The sequence below is a fragment of the Myxocyprinus asiaticus genome, chromosome 24, assembly GCF_019703515.2.
Source record: "Myxocyprinus asiaticus isolate MX2 ecotype Aquarium Trade chromosome 24, UBuf_Myxa_2, whole genome shotgun sequence".
Classification (NCBI taxonomy): Eukaryota; Metazoa; Chordata; class Actinopteri; order Cypriniformes; family Catostomidae; genus Myxocyprinus; species Myxocyprinus asiaticus.
In genome coordinates this window covers 33546145-33569054 of record NC_059367.1, presented here as the reverse complement: position 1 = coordinate 33569054, position 22910 = coordinate 33546145, and the positions used below count along the sequence as shown (strand labels likewise).

Below are 22910 nucleotides of genomic sequence, written 5' to 3'. Positions count from 1 at the left end.
CCAACCACCACAACTGGTTGGAAAGCGCTAGCCATGTGTCCAAGCTCCGGGCTCCAGGTACTAAGGGGACAATCGCGTTTAATGTACCTGTGGGTGGGGCCTTGTGGCGGGAGGGAGCAGGGAATGCCACGTCAAGGAGCCTCGCTTCATCTCGAACTCGTGGCTGCGCTGAGGGGACCCTCGAAGCACTTACCTTGCTCCATGTACCCGGCGTCGGGGGGGTCGGCGATGGGGGAGGAAGGACTTTTCGACCGTCCTCGTAGTCTGTCACAACCACCTGGCCGTGGGTGTGAGTGTGGTCTCACAGGTCGCAGCGTCTAAGTCGCAGGTGCTCAGTGCCCAGTTGCCATGATAACTGCGGTCATAAACATTGGCTCTGTGACCCAAGGAGTGAGGAAACTGCTCTTTTGAGAATGTGGGTACCGCAACCCGTTCGGGGTGCAGAAAACATTAAAAAAAAGGAAACCAAGGATTTATCTCCCGGCCCTCCACTGGGGGATGGAGTGGTCTGGATACCTGACATCTTGCTCCCTGGGTCATCCGTCTCAGGGGCGCTTAGGAGCCTTCCGGGTCCTCGTGCCTGCCTGTGAGGTGGGGGGTGTCAGCTTCCTGCAGGGGGCTCTACGCTGGGGCCGAGAACTGGGCTTGGACTGAGGCAGAGCCACCTGGGCTTTCACCGCCGCAGGGGGACGCCCACAGTGAGCAGATGGGATATGGGATCTTGAGCCACGCCGGGGCAACATGTGTTGTATAGCCTCCATCTACTTCCTCACCACTGAGAACTGCTGGGCGAAGTCTTCGACGGTGTCGCCGAATAGGCCGATCTGGGAGATGGGGGCGTTGAGAAAGCGAACCTTGTCCGCGTCCCTCATCTCGACCAGATTCAGCCACAGGTGGCGTTCCACTTCCGGGAAGAAAGGGACCGTGGGGGGCGTGGATGTGAGTGGTGCCCCGAACCCAGGAACCAATCATCTAGCTGCAAGGGCTCAGAGGAGGGTGGAAGGTTCCACTTCAACCGACACACGTGGCGGCCCAGGCAAGCATGGCGGTCATCTCGCTGTCAGCCTCAGACTGGGCGGGCCAACCCGAAGGTGGCAGCCCAGTCGAGTCCTCGGCATCTGACATCGCCAGTACGCTCTCTGATGCAGCGATCGAGCACTCATCCCGCTCCAGAGCTCCGAAAGGGACACTAAGTTGGCCCTGGGGAGAGCTGGTCTCCTCTCGGAACTCGCTGGGGGCAAACAAGCGTGCTGGGGAATGGGAAGTCCGCGGGGATTTACCCAGCGGAGCTGTGCCCATTGAAGCCCCCAATTCGCCTCCAGCGCCAACCGGGCCGGCCTCGTACCCGGAGGTAAAAGGTGAGGCACGGGGGGCGGCTAGAGTGGCTTTCCCCCGGAAGAAGGAAAGCCGCGACCGCAACGTTGCCATGGTCATATTCTCGCAATGAGAACATGAACCATCCACGAACGCTCCCTCAGTGTGATCACTGCCCAGACACGTGAGGCAGCGCCCATGGCCGTCGGAAGTGGAGAGATAGTGACCGCATCCACATCTTTAAAAAGACGTTCAACGTCAATGTGTGTGCTCTAATAGAGAAAATATACTCTTTAGCAGGAATATACACTCTTTTAGTGCTGTCAAAGTGCTCAGGGGCGAAATCTGCACTAGTCGTGCAGAAGGAGAGAAAGCCACTGGAAATGCGGTGTATATCCAACAGCATACGCTTCTTAAGAGGTGAGTAGTATTCAGCTCGCTAATAGTACAACCGCTTAGCTCCGAAGAAAAAATCTGAATGAGTGGTTGCGAGCCAGCTCCTTTTATACCCGTATGTCCGGGGGAGTGGCATGCAAATTCCACTCGCCAATTCTCATTAGCCTTTTCTCAAAAATCTGAGGTGTTCGGGGCTCTCAAGAGCGACCCTTAGTGTCACTACATCGACACAACTTCGAGTGAGTGACAGAAGGGGAACTACCTTTAATATTTACACTTACTATTAAAAATACTGTCACTGCTTTTTTTAGATGACATGTAGCTAAAACATGGTGTGCTGATGTTAAAATATTAAAGAGGAATTAAACTGACCTAACCAATACAGTATATACCTACCACAAAATGTAAAAGTTATAATGTATTAAAATATACATTTGTATATTTTTGCAGTGTAACATGCTATACTCATGCTAGCTTAAACATTTTTCTTATATACTGTATAATAATTATTTATAATTATGACATAGTATGTTTTTATGACCTCATATCAATCGACAAGCTACATGGAATATTTGTACTTTTAAAAATTAATTTGTCACACTGAAGGACTATTTTAGCAAACTGCAAAAAAGCTGAAAGGTCATTAAAAATGGTGAAAAGCCTAAAAGAAATGGTGACCGTTACAGCTCCTAATATTATCATACACCTTATGTTCAAAACATGTAATGATTATAAGTTAGATATTATGATGTTATACTGTATATTATAGGAAATTATGTAGGAAAATGAATTCTAAATTTGAGTTGAGAATTTCCTCTTTTCTTTCTCATAGAGAATCTTTTCAGTTCCTTTATGGAGAAAAATTCGATCTTAGAGAAACGAGGTCTGCAAGCAGTACTTGACCCTGACACCCCACCAACCAACACCAACCGATATGTCCTGGCCGACATCACCAGCTTCTTCACCCTGCTGGTGGGCATCTACTTCCCCTCTGTCACAGGTCAGTATTGAACAATCTGATCATTAATAGGGAAATTATTGATTATGGCTACACGATTATGACCAAAATCATAATTGTTGATTATTGCCCTTGATATTGTAATCGTGATTAATATGTTGATTCATAGAAATTACATGAAACACTTATTCTTCATATTCTGTAGGCTACACATCCAAAACAAGCTAAAAACTGTTAGGATTAATTACTTTATTGCTGTTTTATACATCAGTAAATCAGCTTCCCATTGGTCTGCTTAGTAGCATGACAAAAATAAGCAATTCTTAAAATGTACACCGAAATTGAGCAAAGCGACAATATTAAAACTCTCCCATTATAATCACTAAAGCAATCACGTACTGCAGGTTTACACTAATCAAATGCTCTCATTATAAATGAAGCTGTCTACATGGCACAATAAATCACTTCTTTACACTGTGTCTATGCCTTGATTATGATGTGAGTGTTCTAATTTCATTGCCTTGCTCATTTGCAGTGTATTTACCATCTACATTGCAAACAAGCAGCATGACCTGTAACAAATCCAAAATAATTCCAAATTACCGACTTAGCTTTTTGCTTTTTTTCTAAATCTTCAAGTGTTGGGTGATGTTTCTTCAGTGCCACCAACTGTTTAAAATGTGCACTTTGCAATTGGTTGTCATTACTGATAGGACTAATTTAAAGGGATAGTTCACCCGAAAATGAAAATTCTCTCATCATTTACTCACACTCATGCCATCCCAGATGTGCATGACTTTTTTCTTCTGCTGAACACAAATGAAGATTTTTAGAAGAATATCTCAGCTCTGTAGGTCCATACAATGAAAGTGGATGGTGATTAGCACTTTAAAGCTAAAAAAAGCACAGACAATCATAGTAAAAGCAATCCATATGAATCTAGTAATTAAATTAATGTATTCTAAATCGATACGATCGCTTTGGGTGAGAAACAGATCAATATTTAAGTCCTTTTCATTATAATCGTTTACTTCCAGTCCCTCTCCAATGCTTGTCCACGAGGGGACTCATGCTGTGTTCCAGACAACTTGGAACTCTGGAGTTTCCTACATCCAACTTGAAAATAATGACTGGAATGCCACTTGAAGTCGGACATCTGACTTTTGAACTCAGGGTAGATCGATCAACCCTGGCTTCAGCGAGTAGCATCATTTGACGTCATTTCCAAGATGGTGCGACCTCTAAGCATAAACCAGAGTTTGGTTTTGTGAAACATAATTTTTTTTTAAAGTATTTTCACAGCAGTACATTTCTGTATATGCAATATACAATAAATGTACAAGAGGACATTCAGAAGAATTGCTTGTGTAACAATCAGTGCCTACATTTTCACCTATTTTGCTCGTGAATTAGACACTAGATAGCCAGCTAGCTAACATCTGGAAGACTGTGCATGTGTTTATGCATTTGGCATATGTTCATATGACTGTGACGTGTAATTGACTGAAAAGCACTGAGGTCGGAAGTGGGAAATTTAAACTCGGATATTCCCACCTCCGACTTCGTCTGGAACGCAGCATCAGTTCCCTCCACCTCTCGTGTGGTGTAAGCATGTTAGCATGTTCACACAAGATCTGATGTGATACAACCGGAAGTGCAGCTTAGTTTGTTTACAAGAGAATGCTGATCACAAGCTTCAATGGTTTTGCTTTAATTTGAACATTCCAATAAACAATTATAGTGAAAAGGACTTAAATTCTGATCTGTTTTTCACCCAAAGCAATTGTTTCGCTTTGGAAGACATTAATTTAACCACTGGAATCATATGGATTGCTTTTACTATGATTGTCTGTGCTTTTTGGAGCTTTAAAGTGCTGATCACCATCCACTTGCATTGTATGGACCTACAGAGCTGAGATATTCTTCTAAAAAATTTTGTTTGTGTTCAGCAGAAGAAAGAAAGTCATACACATCTGGGATGGCATGAGGGTGAGTAAATGATGAGAGAATTTTCAATTTTAGGTGAACTAACTCTTTAAGCATCTCTGAATCCCCATTGCTGTTTGATTTCTCAAAGGACATGTTTGGGATTAGTTAAAATACTCAACTGCTGCAAAAAATGCATTGTAAATAGAAATGTTTGACATGACAGGAGTGGATTTAAATGGAATGCTGTAATCATCAGTTTTCACTATAACGTAATCGCGGCAGCCATAATCGTGGTTGATTTTTCAATTAATTGTACAGTCTGTTATTAATATTAATATCTAGTTGCCTTCAATTCTATGTGTCTTTTGTTTTTAATATGGCTATTTTAGAAATTATGGTCATGTTAATTTGAATCTGACTTAGAATGAAGTCACATTAATATAGAAATGCAGGAGCAATTATATCTCAAGTTTAAGGAATAGTTCATCCAAAAATTAAAATTCTCTCATCATTTACTCACCCTCATGCTATCCCAGATGTGTATGACTTTCTTTCTTTTGCAGAACACAAATGAAGATTTTTTAGAAGAATATCTCAGCTATGTAGGTCCATACAATGCAAGTAAATGGAGTTTAAAACTTTGAAGCTCCAAAAAGCACATAAAGGCAGCATAAAATAATCCTTACATCTACAGTGGTTTAATCCATGTCTTCTGAAGCGATCCAATCGATTTTGGATGAGAACAGATCAAAATAGAACTCCTTTTTCACTATAAATCTTGATATCAGCAGTCTTCTTGGCAATCATGATTTCAAGCTCGATTACACTTCCTAGTGCTTGACGCATGCATAAAGCGCTAGATGGCGCTAGAAAGTGTATTCAACCTTGAAATCATGATTGCCAAGAAGACTGCTGTTGTCAAGATTTATAGTGAAAAAGGAGTTCTATTTTGGTCTGTTCTCATCCGAAATTTATTGGATTGCTTCAGAAGACATGGATTAAACCACTGGAGACATAAGGATTACTTGTATGCTGCATTTATGTGCTTTTTTGAGGTTCAAAGTTTTGGGTTAACTATCCCTTTACGTTTTCTGTAATATGTACATGGTGTGAATGTTCAGTGTTGGGGAGTAACGGACTCCATGTAATCTGGATTATGTAATCCGTATACAAAAAATATATATGTATAGATGTGTGATTGAAAGGGTAAGGTGGAACAGACAGACATGATAATTATCATTATTCTATGTGTGACACCAAATTAAGAAGAAATCAGAAGTAATCCAAATGTAATCGGATTTGATTGTCTAAAAATTATAATCTATAAGATGATGTTACTGATTATAATTTTAGTCATATAATTTGAAATCAGTACCAAATTACAATTCAGAAGTAATATACCCAACCCAGTGTTTGCGTCTTCTTATAAGTGATGACAACAGAGATTGTATTACTTGCAGGGTAGGGACCTGTTTTAACTGCATTGAGAAACCACACAATTACTTTATACAGAGTATCCATGATACAATATCTTCATAATGAGCAACCTCCTTTTAAACTCCTTTCAAAAAATTTACATTGTGTGTGTCTCTCACAGGTATCATGGCTGGCTCCAACCGTTCTGGTGACCTGCAGGATGCTCAGAAGTCCATCCCGATTGGTACCATCTTGGCCATTGCCACCACCTCCTTTATCTGTATCCTTTACTGCAAAGTCATTACAGTAAACTGCTCCAATAAATGACCTGTGATTTCCACCCAGTGCAGAAATGCACATCTTGGAAGCATACCATATACAGTCAGGTACAGCGTAATTGGATACACAGCAAACCTTTGTGTGGTAAAATAGCGGAAACAGGATAAATGCCTTTTTGTTGCTTTGTGTTGTTATCCTAAATTTTTTCTCTTACAGACATGTCTAGTGTGATTCTTTTTGGAGCCTGTGTTGACGGAGTCGTTTTGAGGGACAAGTGAGTCTTGATTTTTGATTGACTGTGGATGCAGTATATGCTTAAGTCAGTTTCAAATGAATTTAGGTTAGCTTCAGCTTAACTTAGTGCAGTTCAGCTCAATTTAAAAGCTCAATTTCAAAAATCTTTTGAAATTTTTACCTGAAAGAGGCTTACTTCACCTTTTTTTTTTTTTTTTTTTTTTTAAAGGTTTGGGGAAGGTGTTGATGGTAACTTAGTTATTGGCACGCTGGCATGGCCCTCGCCCTGGGTCATTGTGTTTGGCTCCTTCTTCTCCACCTGTGGGGCAGGGCTTCAGAGTTTGACAGGAGCGCCTCGCCTCCTTCAAGCCATCGCCCGAGACGGAATCATTCCTTTCCTCAGGGTACATGTCATTGTCATTATTTATAGTACATATGTTTTATACTACATATTATATGGGTAGTACTAGTATGCCCCCTGATTTTCTCTCTGTTTTATGCTTTGATATTTGATTATAATAACTAAGGCATATGTTTTTATACTGTATGTTTGCATGTTTTGTAGGTGTTTGGTCATGGCAAAGCTAATGGTGAACCCACATGGGCTCTTCTCTTGACGGCTTGTATCTGTGAGAGTGGCATCCTCATCGCCTCGCTGGATGCAGTTGCACCCATTCTCTCCATGTGCGCAATGCTACCAAACAACACACAACCCCACCTCATTATGGTTGCCTTTATATTCAGGGGATAAATTGGGAAGGAACAATCTTAAAAAAAAAAAAAAAGATTGGCAGTTTGCTTGTCAATCCATTCCATTTTGTATGTAGAAGCAGTTTTTGTTTGTCCTAGTGTAAACATTCTGGCATCATTTAACATACTTGCTCAAAAAAACAAAAACAAAACAAACATACACACATATTTATATTACACACTGTATTCTGATGGAGTTTTGCTCTGTCTGCTCTGTGTTCTCCAACAGGTTCTTTCTTATGTGCTACATGTTTGTAAACCTGGCTTGTGCCCTGCAAACGCTTCTCAGAACCCCGAACTGGAGGCCACGCTTTAAGTTCTACCACTGGTACATAATCACACATGTACAAAAACACACACACACACACACGCACACACACACACACACGTTTGTTTCATCATGGTGGCAACTTTCCATTGATATCTTTTGTTTTTATACTGTGCTAATGATAATTTTGATCCGCTAACAATACCCTTGCCCTTGATTTGAGGGGATACAAGTTAACAGACTAGACTCTGTTCCTATAAACTATTAATAGAGGCTGCAGAAATGACACATCACTACTTTCAGTCCTGTCACCCATGACATAACCCATGACACTTATTGTAATTAGTACAAACACATCTATCACCAAAACACTGTTACTATCGCAGGACATTCTGCTCCTGTGTCTGAGTTTTTTTGTTGTTTTTTCAGGGCTTTGTCACTCTTGGGCATGAGCTTGTGTCTTACCCTGATGTTCTTGTGCTCCTGGTACTATGCCATTGTTGCCATGGTGATTGCTGGCTGTATCTACAAATACATCGAGTTCTGTGGGTAAGCTGACGTAAATGAGCCTCGGGGGAAGAGACTGGACAAAAAAAGATAGAAAAAACCTAATGATTTTTATACAAAGAAAATCAATCTCAGTCTTGGCAAAAAACAGCATTATTAACTGTACAGTTTTCAGGCCAGGATGAGTTTTGTTTAGGATCTATTTTAAGACCCGCAGTTGTGACTGAATAATTAGGCATAGCATGTTATATTTATCTAGTTTCAGATGTACTGTCAATGAATGACACTGATAAATGATTTCAACCTAAACATGTGCAAAAATTAGCAGAAGTTTATTGTGCTTGTCTCTAAATTAATTTAGAGTTGGCCAATAAGCAGGGTTGGGAGGGTTACTTTTGAAATGTATTCCACTACAGATTACAGAATACATGCTGTAAAATGTAATTTGTAACGTATTCCGTTAGATTACTCAAGGTCAGCAAAGTATTCTAAATACTTTGGATTACTTCTTCAGTATTGGTAGATTTTTTTCACTTGTTTTTGACAATACACAAGTGAATAAAGTGCAAAAAAATGCATAAATATATTATGCAGTGTAGCTTCTCAAGTACATTTATTTTAAGGATGTTATTAGATATTTTTACAGGAAAATAATACAAAAATTGTTTTGCAGTAAGAGTTTTGCAGTACATCTTTGCTCTAGTTTCAAAGGTCTTATGTGGATTTTCTTATTAGAATTCATTGTAAAATGTAATCGTGCCTTTTAACAGGTGCATGTAAGGGCAAGAAATAGCATTTTTGCTTGGCACAAAGCTAAATGTTCACATAACAATTTACACAAGATTAACTATTTCTGCTGCTCCAAACAGAGTATACACATTGACATCTTTTTTCTGATAGTATGTGGATTCGCTCTGTAAAGCTCACAAGGGAAAGTTATTCAATGGCGTCAGATCCACCTGGTGGATGTGAGAGTGCCCTCTGTCTGCACGTGTGAATGTAACGCATCATAAGAAAGTGTTTCACCGCTGTTCAAACCAGGGACTAAAAACAAAACGTTTTTCATTTTGGTTCATTCTGAGCAAAAGTTATTTTTTCTTCTTTCCGGTTCAAAATTTCTGCAGTTAACTTTCCAAATGGTTACCGGTTAGAACAAAATAAAGGAACGGTTGATAATGTTATTTTTAAAATGACAGTATCTGCGGTAAGGGGTGGGTGAAATACTAATTGTAGCATTATCAGATCTCACAAGAGAAGCAAGCATGTCACCTGGTCTGGAAAAATGAGCTCAAAATAAGCCAGTTGCCTCAAAATAAACAAAAATTAGCTTTTTATCACAATAGAAATCATAAGCATACAGTTAATCAACATTTAAGTAAAATTTTAATTAAAGATCTGCTTCTGAGCCAAAACCCGGCAGCATCAAATCTGTATTAATGCATCATATCTAACAATAATTCAGTCAAGACTTGGAAATAACTGAGAAAAGTACTTTTTACATCTTATAATATTTTCCTTGTATCTGAATTAGCCGTGCATGTGTACTGTATGTAGTAATTATACATAGTTGTTAAGAAAGTCTTCATTCACTGAATGTGACATCCACAATGGACAATTAGGCAAAGATATGTGTGATGGAGCAGTTTCCTTGAGGTTCAAAGCACGTTTCATTTTTTCGGGTAACATGAATTGGTGTGGTTCCAAAAATATACTGTGATAAACACTTTGGCCTTTAGTTTCATGAAAAAATGATCAAAACAAAATTAACCGGTTATAACCAGTTTCCAGCATTTAAAAATAACGCTTTCACTCCAGAACAATTGAAAATCACTTTGTTCCCGTTTTTGGTTACGTTCTGCTAAAAATTTCGTTTGTTTTCGGTTTTCGTTCCTTCAAATGCTCCTCAGATTCGCATCATTTATATGGATAAATGGTCTGTGTACTTTTGTGTCCATTCTTTTTTCTTATTTTAACGCAAAAATAAAAAATGAAATTGGTTTAACACTGATGAATAGAATTAGCAGATACAAACACAGTTTTTGTTGAACATTTCATTTTCTATTTAAAAATAAATAAAGACAAAGGTGGAAACAGCTCGATTTTTCTTTTTTGTTCATTGTTTAAAAAATTTGTTTATGGCTTGAATATTTGATACGCACATGTGGGCGGCACTGAAACGCACCTTTCGTCTGATTGGACAACCCGCCTTGTCTTCTGTACTGCCTTAATCCTACCGGACAGAATTGGGATCTTTCTGCATTTGTCTAAATTTTCATTAAATATTGTCCCGAACCATCACTCACTGTAAAATATGCATTTCATATGTAGCAAACTTGTTGCTGTGCAAATAATTGTTGTTGTTGTGAGGTGCCTCTAATGGACGACATGTGAGAGATCACAAGCCACATCACTTGGGTATGCTAACTGGGAGTTGGTCTATTATATATTATTTTATATATACTGTTGCTCGACTGTTTTCTCTGAGCGAAGAATGAAGAAGAACTTTGCTGTGAGTGTATTAGAGTCTATACACTGATCGTGGTAATGTGTTTCCTCTCTTTAGGGCAGAGAAGGAGTGGGGTGATGGGATACGTGGCATATCTCTCAGTGCTGCCCGCTTTGCTCTTATGAGGCTGGAGGAAGGTCCTCCTCACACTAAAAACTGGAGGTTAGTGCCTGATCTTAAATTTATCTGTACACAAAGATACTATTTCTCAATATACAGTAAAACAGTATATGTAAATGGTCACAAGTAATACTTTCCATGGAAATAGTGGGAAGTTATTTTAAATTCAGTTTAAAATTCACAACTTCCAGGCCACAGATTCTGGTGCTTGTGGGTTTGGATGGTGAGCAGAAAGTGGAGCAACCTCGACTGCTTTCGTTGACCAATCAGCTGAAAGCGGGCAAAGGTTTGACTATCGTAGGGGCATGTGTGGAGGGAACCTACTTGAACAACCAACCACAGGCACAGAAAGCAGACCAAGTATGCACATACACACACAGAATCAAAACTGAACACACCTGAAACCAAACTGAGATCAGTGATCCATTATTACACAAAACCAATGCCTGTTTGCCTTCTGTCTTTCTCTCTCAATCTCTCAGTCTTTAAGGAAGCTGATGGAGGTTGAGAAGGTGAAGGGGTTCAGTCAGGTGGTGATCTCTTCTAACTTGCGGGATGCCACTTCACACCTGATCCAAGCTGGAGGACTCGGTGGCCTTCGCCACAACACTGTGCTGGTCAGCTTCCCCAAGAACTGGAAACAGGCCGAGGAGCGCCACCGCTGCAGGAACTTCATTGGTAAGACATTAGCTGCTTTTCCACTATCGGGCCAGTGCGAGCCAGTGCCATCAACTGGCCACCCAGAGCCAATAGTGTTAAAATTGATCTGTGTTCCCACCATCGGGCCAATAGCCCCGCAGTGTTGCCCTAAAACCCGCCCTTATTACGCCACCCTGGTGCCATCATTTCACAAGCAAAAGGGGAGTTCAAGCTGAGGTATCATGTCACCTGGTTATCTAGAATATCAAGTTTATATCCTATGTAATTATTAGCTAGCTAGCAAGATAAGTTAGCATTGACAACTCACCGACTGTAACTGCCATGGTGTCCCGAGTGGCCTCTCTACTTACACCGTCAATGATCTCGAACCATAGAAAGTTTTTACTTTGGGCACCGCTTTGTCCATTGTGCATTTTAATGGATTTTTACTATGCCCGCTATTTTTTTATATTTCCCGAACCTGTACCGTTGCGCGCTGGATACACAACCTGACAAGTTCGGCGATCTTGGTGCCAACCCTCTGACCTGACTCAGCGAAACTCCGCCTTTGACATTGACCCCGCCTCAATACCAAGTTGGCCTTGTTTGGCAAAAAGGGTAATAGGCGGGCCAAAGGCCATTGGCCCCGAGGAGGTACAATGAAGTCCCAGAAGTGACAGTGGGAATGCAACTGGCCCTGGCATGCACTAACATGCCCTCATTAGGCCTGTTAGTAGAAATGCATCTAGTGATATCAGCTGGGCATTGAAGTTACATTGTCCATTTACATGTTTTTACTCAGTTACATTAGTTAGGTGCCTGCTACAACTATGATGCCCAGGAGATGGTTGTTATCCTGGTTTATCCACAGTCATACAGGGTTTTATGTTTAGTTTGTACAATGTAGGGAGGACAGCAGTGCCTCTGGAATCTGTTTGAGGCTAAAGTTTAGGGTTTTAAGGTAAGGGTAAAAGGGATCTCATTCACTCTAAAATGACAATTCTGTCATCATTTACTCACTGTTATGTTGTTTCAAACCCATTTGACTTTCTTTCTTCAGTAGAGCACAAAAGATGTTAGGAAGAATCTTTTTTGCACACAAAGAAAGTGAATGGTGACTGAGGCATTGCTGAGCATTGCTGGTCACCAGCTTATGTTGTGTTTTGGGTGCTGGTTCCCCAGCATGGGATGCTGGTGTGCTGTCATCTCCATTTGTTTTTTAAACAAGCTTAAGCTTTATCAGAAAGACCAAGCTTGTAAACCAGTTTCACCAGCTAGATTTTGCAGCTGAAAAGCATGGCTATGCTGGTCCATCAGGTAGACCAGCACCAAACAAGAACTATCCCACATAACCAGCCTAGACCAGCATGGGAATTGCATGGTCTATTTTAGCAGGGAACATTGTGGGATTTTCACCATTATTGGGTGAACCGTCCATTTAATGCTTGAATTGGGAGCAAGCATGCTATTTTAACTCATGTTTTCATTACTTTTGTGGCAATGTAGCTTTACTACTTGTAGCTTTACTACTTGTGATAAACTAAGAAAAATTATAAAAAGCGATAAAGACACATATCTGCATAGATATCAAATTGTGTTTTTGCCATTTTTCCCCCACAGAGGTTATAAGGGAGACCACCGCGGCTCATTTAGCCCTGCTGGTGCCAAAAAATATTTCTGCATATCCGTCAAATGGCGAGCGTTTCACTGAAGGACACATTGATGTGTGGTGGATTGTCCATGATGGAGGCCTGCTCATGCTCCTTCCTTTTCTTCTGCGCCAGCACAAGGTGCACACACACACTCACACACTACAAACATGTTAGCAGAGAGATTCAGTGTTCAAAAATATATTGACTTTAAATAATGGTAGTACGCTTACACTGTAAAAAGTAGTAACCTGCAAATATTTTCTTAAAGAACTGTTTCTACCTGATGTAACTGTTAAAACTAAAAAGTTGATTTTGTTTTATTCAACACTGGAACATATCAAAACAACATAGTTCCATATAAAGTAATTAAAAATCAACTATTTCACCTGATATTTGTGCTTATAATTTTTTACTTATTAGAGTATCAAGTTGTTAGCTTAGCAAAACGCTAACATCAAACTCTGTTGGAATTAAATATGAGTCATTTCACTTCACGAGGGAAGAGCTATTTGTGTGCCACACGAGATTGACTTTTAACACAAGCGTTTCAGTTCTGTCACTTTTAAAGTTCCTTTTTGATTAGGATGCTAACTTAAAAGGTTGTTGCCTAGGCAGCCCACAGTATTCAATTTATGTTTTTTAATGATCTGTTAACTGTTTAATATGTACTGTAGTCTAGAGTGTGAAATGGTGAATTTATAGATTATATTTTAGGGTTCAGGCAGTAGGACTTGTTTAATGGCTGTTTGTGTTACATTTACCATATGTGAAATCGTATGAGGAACTGATTGTATTCCTGCACGTGTTTCTAGGTGTGGAGGAAATGTAAGATGCGCATCTTCACTGTGGCTCAGATGGACGACAACAGCATTCAGATGAAGAAAGACCTGATGATGTTCCTTTATCACCTGCGGCTTGATGCTGAAGTGGAAGTGGTGGAAATGGTGAGGAACGCACACACTGCCTCTGCACACATGTATAGATACTCATTTACAAACACACACTGACCTGTTATTTTATTTACCTTAAGCATGACAGTGACATCTCCGCCTACACCTACGAAAAGACCCTGATGATGGAGCAACGATCACAAATCCTTAAGGAGATGCACCTAACCAAGAATGAGCGTGAGAGAGAGGTATGCCATCATCCTTCTACTTAGCCAGTCATGTCACAATTTAGACAAAGACAACCACCAATTTTTCATTAAAGCAATAAAACAAAAACGTTATTTGGCATGATGCAAAGCCTCTCTTTCACTCTTTCACCAAGTGATATAGTTTACTATTAAGTGATATTATATCTATATACAGTACAATATTGTAGATTTGTCAATACTGAATTTAATCAACCTAGTCGTGTAAAATGAACGTTAATGTAACTACATTTTAGCAAACTGAGTTTAACATGCCACGTTCTATGTTTCGCAACAATTTTCTGGTGAAATAAACACTAGAGGCACTGCAACAACTGTGCTTTTTATTAACTTTCACTGAAATTACAAGTACAATGAGTTATTTTTCATTCTATTACTTATACACTGCTGTTATAATATAGAAACACTTTTACTTTAATGCATCATCAACACATTTACACACTTATTCCAATGAGATAAGCTTGCACAGTAGCTCACCTGACAGAGTGTTGGACTTTTGACTCGGAGAACCAAGGCTCGTGCGCAGCCAAGCACGCAAGCTGGCATGTCAGACAGAAGTGTCATAGGAGTGACACAAAATCAAATGGTTGCTTCAGAAAATGTGCCTTTCATGTCGCATTACTTTTAGAACACTGCTGGTTAGTTAAGGTGTTGGATTAGGGTAAGGATGTCTGTTTTGTTCACCTCTCATTTGCTTTTATAACACTATCAGTTAGGTTTAGGTTACAGTATTAGGTTAGAGAGGTACGTTTTACTCATTAAAATCTAACATACTAACAAACACCTTAAAACCTTGTCTGATTACAACACCATTTCTCTCTCTTTTGGTGCCCCTGCTGGACATTTCACTGTGACACTGCAGTGAAAAATGTAATGAAGCACGTAATTTTGTTTTGCAAAAATTTTGCAACAGTCACGTAATTTTCATGAGATCAGGATGAATTTAATTGACATGGTCACAGTTGTGTGTATATTAGCTGATTTACAGCTTTGAACATAGCTCATCCAATCAGATTTCATAGCTGGAGCTATACATTTTGTAATACTTTAGTTAAAATATGTAATAGTTAATGAAGGACTAAAGGAGATTACATTTCATCTCTCTCTTCAATGAGATTGTCAATCTATTAAAAAATGATTACATGATAGGCCAAGCAATGTTGGGTGTAATCCAATTAAAAGTAATAAATTACTGTAATCTAATTAATTTTTCATCAAAAACATCCTGGTTACTTGCGTAACCTCTGTTCACTGATGGAGGGAACGAGATGTTGTGTCGATGTAGTGACACTAGTGGTCACTCTTGGGAGCCTGAGACACCTCTGGTCTTTGATAAAAGGCCAATGAAAATTGGCGAGTGGTATTTGCATGCCACTCCCCTGGATATACGGGTACAAAAGGAGCTGGTATGCAACCACTCATTCAGGTTTTATGCTGAGGAGCCGAGACAAGGTCCAGCCATTTCAGCGGGTAGTTCAGCGTTGTGGCAGGAGGGACACAACGTCTCATTCCCTCCATCAGGGAACGGAGGTTACGCAAGTAACCATGACATTCCCTATCTGTCACTCACTCGACGTTGTGTCGATGTAGTGACACTAGGGCTTCCTATACAAAACGCCGCAACTGGCTGAACTGTGTTACGTGAACTGGCGGTGTGTGACGGGCAGACAACTGTGTGCCTCGTAGCCAGCGCACCAGGCCGACACGTAACCTCCCCCAACATAGTTATGGTGTTGAATGGCCCTTTGGGGACAAGTCGACTACCCAAAAGATAGAGACAGGCTAGCCCAGTCGTGGCCACTTTTCCCCTTCTTTTTTTTCCCTCCCTAAAAAAAAGGGGGATTATCCGACTGGGCCGACCAGGTCTAGTCGGGGGGTGTCCCTCCCAAGGGGAGGACACCACGGAGACCACACCTCACCCAGAGAGAGGGGGGATATTTAAGTGGAAAATACATCACATGGTCTTGCCGATCATGTGGAGAAGTCTCATGGTAGATCCTACCCAAAGGGGGAGGAGTTACTACAAACATGGAGACTGTGGCAGAGGGGGCTCTGCCCAAGGAAGACACAGTTTGCCAACAGGGAAACGAATTAGCGGAAGATATACATCATATGGGGTTACCTTACAGGGAACCGCCACATGCGGAGCACCTACCCCAGAACAGGGCTCTTAGTTAGCACGTGTACTGGGCCGGCAGCGAGTCTCTCCGAAAACTCGACTGCCACAGGGCTCGGAGGAAGTCAACCAGGGAACATAGTTTGTGAACACTACTGGGAATTAATCCTTCAGCTCAGAGGAGGTGAAAGGCGTTATGTGCAAGCGATACACCTGGCTGGCTATCCCAGGCTTATCCGCTTGTATATCGTGCCACTACCCGGGATGAAACTGGTTCCACCCGGAGGTTGTAGAACCTCGCAAGGTGTTGGGTGTTGCCCAGCCCGCTGCTCTACAAATGTCTGTTAGAAGGCACCCCTAGCCAGGGCCCAGGAGGCCGCTACACCCCTGATAGAATGGGCTCGTAGCCCTACTGAGGGAGGCACGTCCTGGGCGTGACATGCCATAGCCATGGCGTCAATGAGCCAGTGGGCAATCCTCTACTTGGAGACAACGCTTCCTTTCTGCTGTGCACCAAAGCAGACAAAGAGCTGCTCAGAGATCCTAAAGCTCTGCATGCGATCCAAATAGATACGTAAAGCATGCACCGGACACAGCAACGACAGGGCTGGGTCTGCCTCCTCCTGGGGCAGCGCTCACAGGTTCACCACCTGGTCCCTAAAAGGGGTCATGGGAACCTTGGGCACATAGCCCGGTCGGAGTCTCAGGATCACTTGAGAGTAGCCCGGACCGAACTCCAGGCACGTTTCACTGACAGAGAACGCTTGCAGGTCTCTTACCCTCTTGATGGAAGTTAGCGCAGTCAGGAAGGCAGTCTTCAAGGAGAGTGCCTTAAGCTCAGCTGACTTCAAAGGCTCAAAGGGGGATCTCTGTAGACCCTGAAGAACTACAGAGAGGTCCCATGAGGGAACGAGGCATGGTCTGGAGGAGTTCAGCCTCCTGGCGCCTCTCAGGAACCTGATGATCAGGTCATGCTTCCCTAAGGACTTACCGTCCACTGTGTCGTGGTGTGCTGCTATAGCAGCAACGTACACCTTCAAGGTGGAAGGGGACAGCCGCCCTTCCAACCTCTCCTGCAGGAAGGAAAGCACCGATCCGACTGCGCATCTCTGGGGGTCTTCCCGTCGGGAAGAACACCACTTAGCGAACAGACGCCACTTAAAGGCATACAGGTGCCTCATAGATGGGACCCTAGCCTGAGTGATCATGTCTACCACAGCGGGTGGTAGACCGCTTAGGTCTTCCACGTCCCGTCCAGGGGCCAGACACAGAGATTCCAGAGGTCTGGTCGCGGGTGCCAGATGGTGCCCCGTCCCTGAGAAAAAAGGTCCTTCCTCAGGGAAATTCGCCGGGAGGGGGGCTGTCTCGAGGAGCGTGAAGTCCGAGAACCACGTCTGGGTGGGCCAGTAGGGTGCTACCAGGATGACCTGCTCCTCGTCCTTCCTGACCTTGCACAGAGTCTGTGCAAGTAGGCTCACTGGGGGAAATGCATATTTGCACAGGCCATGGGGGCCAGCTGTGTGCCAGCGCATCTATGCCGAGAGGTGCCTCGGTCAGGGCGTACCAGAGCGGGCAGTGGGAGGATTCTTGGGAGGCGAACAGGTCTACCTGTGCCTGTCCGAATCAACTCCAAATCAGCTGGACCACCTGAGCGTGGAGTCTCCACTCTGCCCTGAGGATAACCTGCTGTGACAGCGCATCCGCTGCAGTGTTGAGGTCGCCCGGGATGACCACGATGCACTTGGAGACCTGCTCTTGGGGAACGCCTGCCCGTAGAAACGTGAGGTCAGTCCAAGGGCTGAAGAGGTGGTGACAGACCGGCGTGATGACCGCACAATGTGTCCCGCGGCGTCATGCCCATCTCAGGACTCGAGTCTGAAGCCAGTGGTGAAGCGGTCTCATATGCATCAACCCGAGCGGGATGGCCACCTCTGAGGATGCTATATGCCCCAGGAGCCTCTGAAAAAATTTCAGTGGAACCGCTGTTTTCTGTTTGAACGCCTTCAAACAGGTCAGCACCGACTGTGCGCGCTCGTTCGCGAGGCGCGCCGTCAACGAGACTGAGTCCAGCTCCAAACCGAGAAAAGAGATGCTCTGGACTGGGAGGAGCTTGCTCTTTTCCCAGTTGACCCGAAGCCCTAGTCGGCTGAGATGCGAGAGCACCAGGTCCCTGTGTGCATACAACACATCCCGAGAGCGAGCTAGGATTAGCCAACCGTCAGTATAGTTGAGGATGCGAATGCCCACTTCCCTTAGCTGGGTAAGGGCTGCCTCTGCGACCTTCGTGAAGACGCGAGGGAACAAAGACAGACCGAAAGGGAGGACCTTGTACTGATACGTCCGACCCTCGAAAGCAAACCGCAGGAAGGGTGTGTGTTGAGGTAGAATCGAGATGTGGAAGTACGCGTCCTTCAAGTCTACCGCCGCGAACCAAGTCTACCGCCGCGAACCAATCCGATGCTGCGCTTGAGAGCTCATCACATTCGCGGGCTCCGAATAAGAGGTCAAACTCGCCGTGAGACGAGCAGGCGGACTCATCCAGAAGCCCGATCGGGTCAGACGAGCGTGCTGGGGAATGGGAGGTCCGTGGGGGGATACCCAGTGGAGGTGGTCCCATTGGGGTCCCCAAATCGCCCCCAGTGCTAGCTGAGCTGGCCTCATACCCGTGGGTAGAAGGACCGAGGCGGGGAGCCTCTGGGGTGGCTTGCTTTCTTACAAAGGTAAGCCGCAACCACATCGTTGCCATGGACATGTTCTTGCAATGAGTACATGAACCATCCGTGAACGCTGTCTCTGCGTGAGCAGTGCCCAGACACGAAATACAGTGATCATGACCGTCAGAAGGCGAGAGATAATGAGCACAACCAGGAATAACACACAAAGGAAAAGCATCTTTTAAAAGTCGCATCTTTAAAAAGACATTCCATGTGTGCCGCTCTTTTAGAGAAATATACTCTTTTAGAGAAATATACTCTTTTATTTCTGCGAACAGAAGCGCACAGGGGCATTCTCTGCAATGCACCAGTGCAGAGGAGGGAGAAGCCGCTGAAATGCGCCGTCAGATCCAGCAGAGGTGAATGAACAGTCGTGGGAATTCAGCTCAGTGAGCATGACCATTCGGCTCCAAAGAGAAAATCTGAATGAGTGGTTGCATACCAGCTCCTTTTATACCTGTATGTCCGGGGGAGTGGCATGCAAATACCACTCGCCAATTTTCATTGGCCTTTTATCAAAGACCAGAGGTGTCTCGGGCTCCCAACAGTGACCCCTAGTGTCACTACATCGACACAACGTCGAGTGAGTGACAGATAGGGAAAGTAGTGTAATGCAATATATTTTAGATACTTGTAATCAGATTACAGTTACTGACTTTCAATTAATTTAATTACATAATAAGTACATTATAGGGTTATGCTTTTAATTATGTAGAACACATGAATTATGGCCCTGTAATGAGTCATTGTGAAAGAGAAGTGTGAGGTGCTGAGTGTATGATGTGTGTGTAACAATGAATAAGAAAGAAATATAGACATTATTTTGAATTTGTTGAACAGAAATGCGCTTAAGAAAGTAACTTAAAAGTAAAGTAATTAGTAATATGATTACTTTTTCAATTAAGTAATTAGTAAAGCAATCTGATTACAATTTTAGAGAAATTATTAGTAATTTGTAGTGGATTACTATTTTTAAGTAACTTACCCAAAACTGATGCCAAGTAATTAGTCAAATTAATTGCAGTTAATCAGCATTTTCTGAGAAAAGCCCCCGAAAGAAGAAGGGGGCCCCAATGATTTCTAAGACATTAAATTATTGTGGCAGATGATTAAAGCATTGATTAGACAATACCCACTTTAGAAGTCAGTATATTTTTTTTATTATTTCCAAATCATTGAACATAAACTATTACTGACATACAGTCCACAGCAATCCATTTTACAACTGAGTTTGTCAATCTGTCCAAGCCGTTCATACTGGACAAGTTCTTCTGTCTGCAATAATTTTAAATATTTTTTAATTGTTTGTCAGGGAGTGTGGTTAAATGTAATTGTAGTTAATCTTTAGCATATACAGTATATAACTAATCGCACTAAATTACTAAATTGACAGCCCTATTAACTACGGACTAAAAACAGTTCAAGGAACGAAAACGAAATCAAAAAACGAACGAAATTTTTAGCAGAACTAAAAGTGATTTTCAATTGTTCTGGAGTGAAAATGTTATTTTTAAATGCTGGTAACCAGTTATAACCGGTTAATTTTGTTCGAATAATCTTTTCATGAAACTAAAGGCCAAAGGGTTTAGCACTGTATATTTTTTGAACTACACCACTTCATGTTGCCCTGTAAAAATTAAATATGTGCTTGGATCCTTAAGGAATCTGCTGCATCACACATTTCTTTGCCTAATTGCCCGTTGTGGATGCCCTTCTTAACAACTATGTATATTTACTATAGTATACATGCACGGCTAATCCAGATACAAGGAAAACATTAATAGAGGCAAAAAGTATATTTCTCAGTTGTTTCCAAGTCTTCATTGAATTTTGTTAGATGTGTTGCATTAATGCAGAATTGATGCTTCCAGGTTTTGACTGAGAAGCAGATCTGTAAATAAAATTAGACTTAACTATTAATTAACTGCTTTTTATGATTTCAATGCCGATAAATCTACCGCACAGGAAAACAATGAATTGCTTATTTTTGCCTATTTTGGTGTGGCAATTGGCTTATTTTGGGCTTGTTTTTCAGAACATGTTGCTTGTTTCTCTTGCGAGATCTGGCAACACTACAATTGGTAATTCACCCACCCATTAGTGCAAAGTACTGTCAACGTTATTAACCATTCTTTTATTTTGTTCTAACCAGTAAGCTTTTGGAAAGGAGGCTGCAGAAATACAGTTTTTGCTCAGAACTAACCGAAATGAAAAACATTGCGTTATTAGTCCCTGTTAATAACCAATCAAGTGTGTATATAAACCTTAAAACTTTAATCTGTCTAAAAGCATTGATGTTCTCTTCACAGATTCAAAGCATCACAGATGTGTCTCGTGGGTCTATTCGGCGAAAGAACCCTTCAAACGTGCACACCCAGAGGAGTATCGCTGAAGAGTCAGTGACTGGATGTGGCGAAGAGAAACCTGAGGAGGAGGTAGCTTCTTTCTCACTGTTTCACATGATATTTCTTTCTCTGTGCAGTTATCCATCCTGTGTGTGGCTCTGTGCTTGTTTTCCATCTGAGCTAATCACAACCTTCTTCTCTCTGTGCCATTTACTTGCCGATTAGCTGATAGCACAGAGCTGTCAGCCATGAAAATAGCGTCTCTTTATCATGTTCTATTTTTGTCTCTATCTGTCTTCACTCAGTCATTATCTACTAAAGAATCTTCCTATTCTGTTAACACCATAGCAGTGTCTCTCCCTCTCTCTCTCTCTCTCTCTCTCTCTCTCTCTCTCTTCTGTCCTTCTGAAAATGTCATGGTTACTTTCATAACCTCCGTTCCCTGATGGAGGGAACGGGACGTTGTGTCGGTGTAGTGACACTAGGGGTCACTCTTGGGAGCACCAAACACCTCTGCTTTTTTGAAAAAAGGCCAATGGGAATTGGCGAGTGGAATTTGCATGCCTGGAGCTGGTATGCAACCACTCATTCAGGTTTAGTGCTGAGGAGCCGAGACCAGGTCCCGGCCATTTCAGCGGGTAGTTCAGTGTTGTAGCAAGAGGGACATAATGTCTCGTTCCCTCCATTAGGGAACGGAGGTTACGAAAGTAACCATGACAGGCAGACCACTGTGTGCCTCGTAGCCAGTGCACCAGGCCGTCACGTAACCTCCCCCAGTGCTCTTATGAGCATCGAACGGTCCTTCAGGAACAAGTCGACTGCCCAACAATAGGGACAGGCTAGCCCAGCCGAGGCCTCTTTTCCTCTTTTTTCTCCCCAAAAAGAGTGCAATTTGTTAACCGACTTGGAGCCATAAGTGTCTACGTTGGGGGGTGTCCCTCCCAAGGGGAAGACACCGCAGAGACCACACCCCACTCAAAAAGGGGGGGGGGGGTATTTTGAGTGGAATATGTCACATGGTCTTACCGAGTCTTGTCGGAAGTCATGTGGAGAGGTCCCATGGTAGGTGCTACCCGAAGGGGGAGGAGTTTCTACAAAGCATGGCAACTGGGGGCAGAGGGGCCTCTGCCCAAGGAAGACACAGTTAACTGACAGGGAAATGATTTTGCGGAAGATATCACATGGGGTCGCCTTTGGGGTACCAGCACATGTGGAACACCTACCACAGTACAGGGCTTCATTAGCGCACGTACTGGGCCTGCAGCGTATTTCTCTGCAAACTCAACTGCCAGAGGGCTAAGGAGGAAAGTCATCCAGGGATCACAGTCTGTGAACACGACTGGGAGTCAAGAGCGCACGTCTTCACCTCAAGGGAGGGGAAAGGCGCTATGCGCAAACGGTACACCCGGCCAGCTGTCCCGGAACTTACCTGCTCGTGCCTGCCAATACACGGGACGAGACCAGCTCAACCCGGGGATTGTAGAACCACGCAAAGGTATTGGGTGCTGCCCAGCCCGCTGCTCTGCAGATGGGGTGGCACAACCTGAGCCTGATATGCCATCGCGATGGCGTCAATGACCCAGTGGGCGATCCTCTGTTTGGAGACAGCGC

At 42.8% G+C, this 22910-nt stretch overlaps 1 protein-coding gene across 2 annotated transcripts in view; it reads left to right on the top strand.

Annotated features, from left to right (window-relative positions):
* Positions 1-22910, top strand: part of LOC127414632 (solute carrier family 12 member 5-like) — a 105107-nt gene that overhangs the window by 61401 nt on the left and 20796 nt on the right. For both annotated transcript variants that reach the window (XM_051652811.1, XM_051652812.1), the window contains exons 9-22: positions 2543-2710; positions 6195-6293; positions 6509-6566; positions 6756-6930; positions 7092-7210; positions 7506-7604; positions 7974-8093; positions 10615-10719; positions 10869-11037; positions 11160-11355; positions 12937-13106; positions 13781-13912; positions 13999-14106; positions 21264-21389. In XM_051652811.1, the coding sequence (XP_051508771.1) occupies positions 2543-2710; positions 6195-6293; positions 6509-6566; positions 6756-6930; positions 7092-7210; positions 7506-7604; positions 7974-8093; positions 10615-10719; positions 10869-11037; positions 11160-11355; positions 12937-13106; positions 13781-13912; positions 13999-14106; positions 21264-21389 (1844 nt within the window). The remainder of the gene's footprint in view (positions 1-2542; positions 2711-6194; positions 6294-6508; positions 6567-6755; positions 6931-7091; positions 7211-7505; positions 7605-7973; positions 8094-10614; positions 10720-10868; positions 11038-11159; positions 11356-12936; positions 13107-13780; positions 13913-13998; positions 14107-21263; positions 21390-22910) is intronic.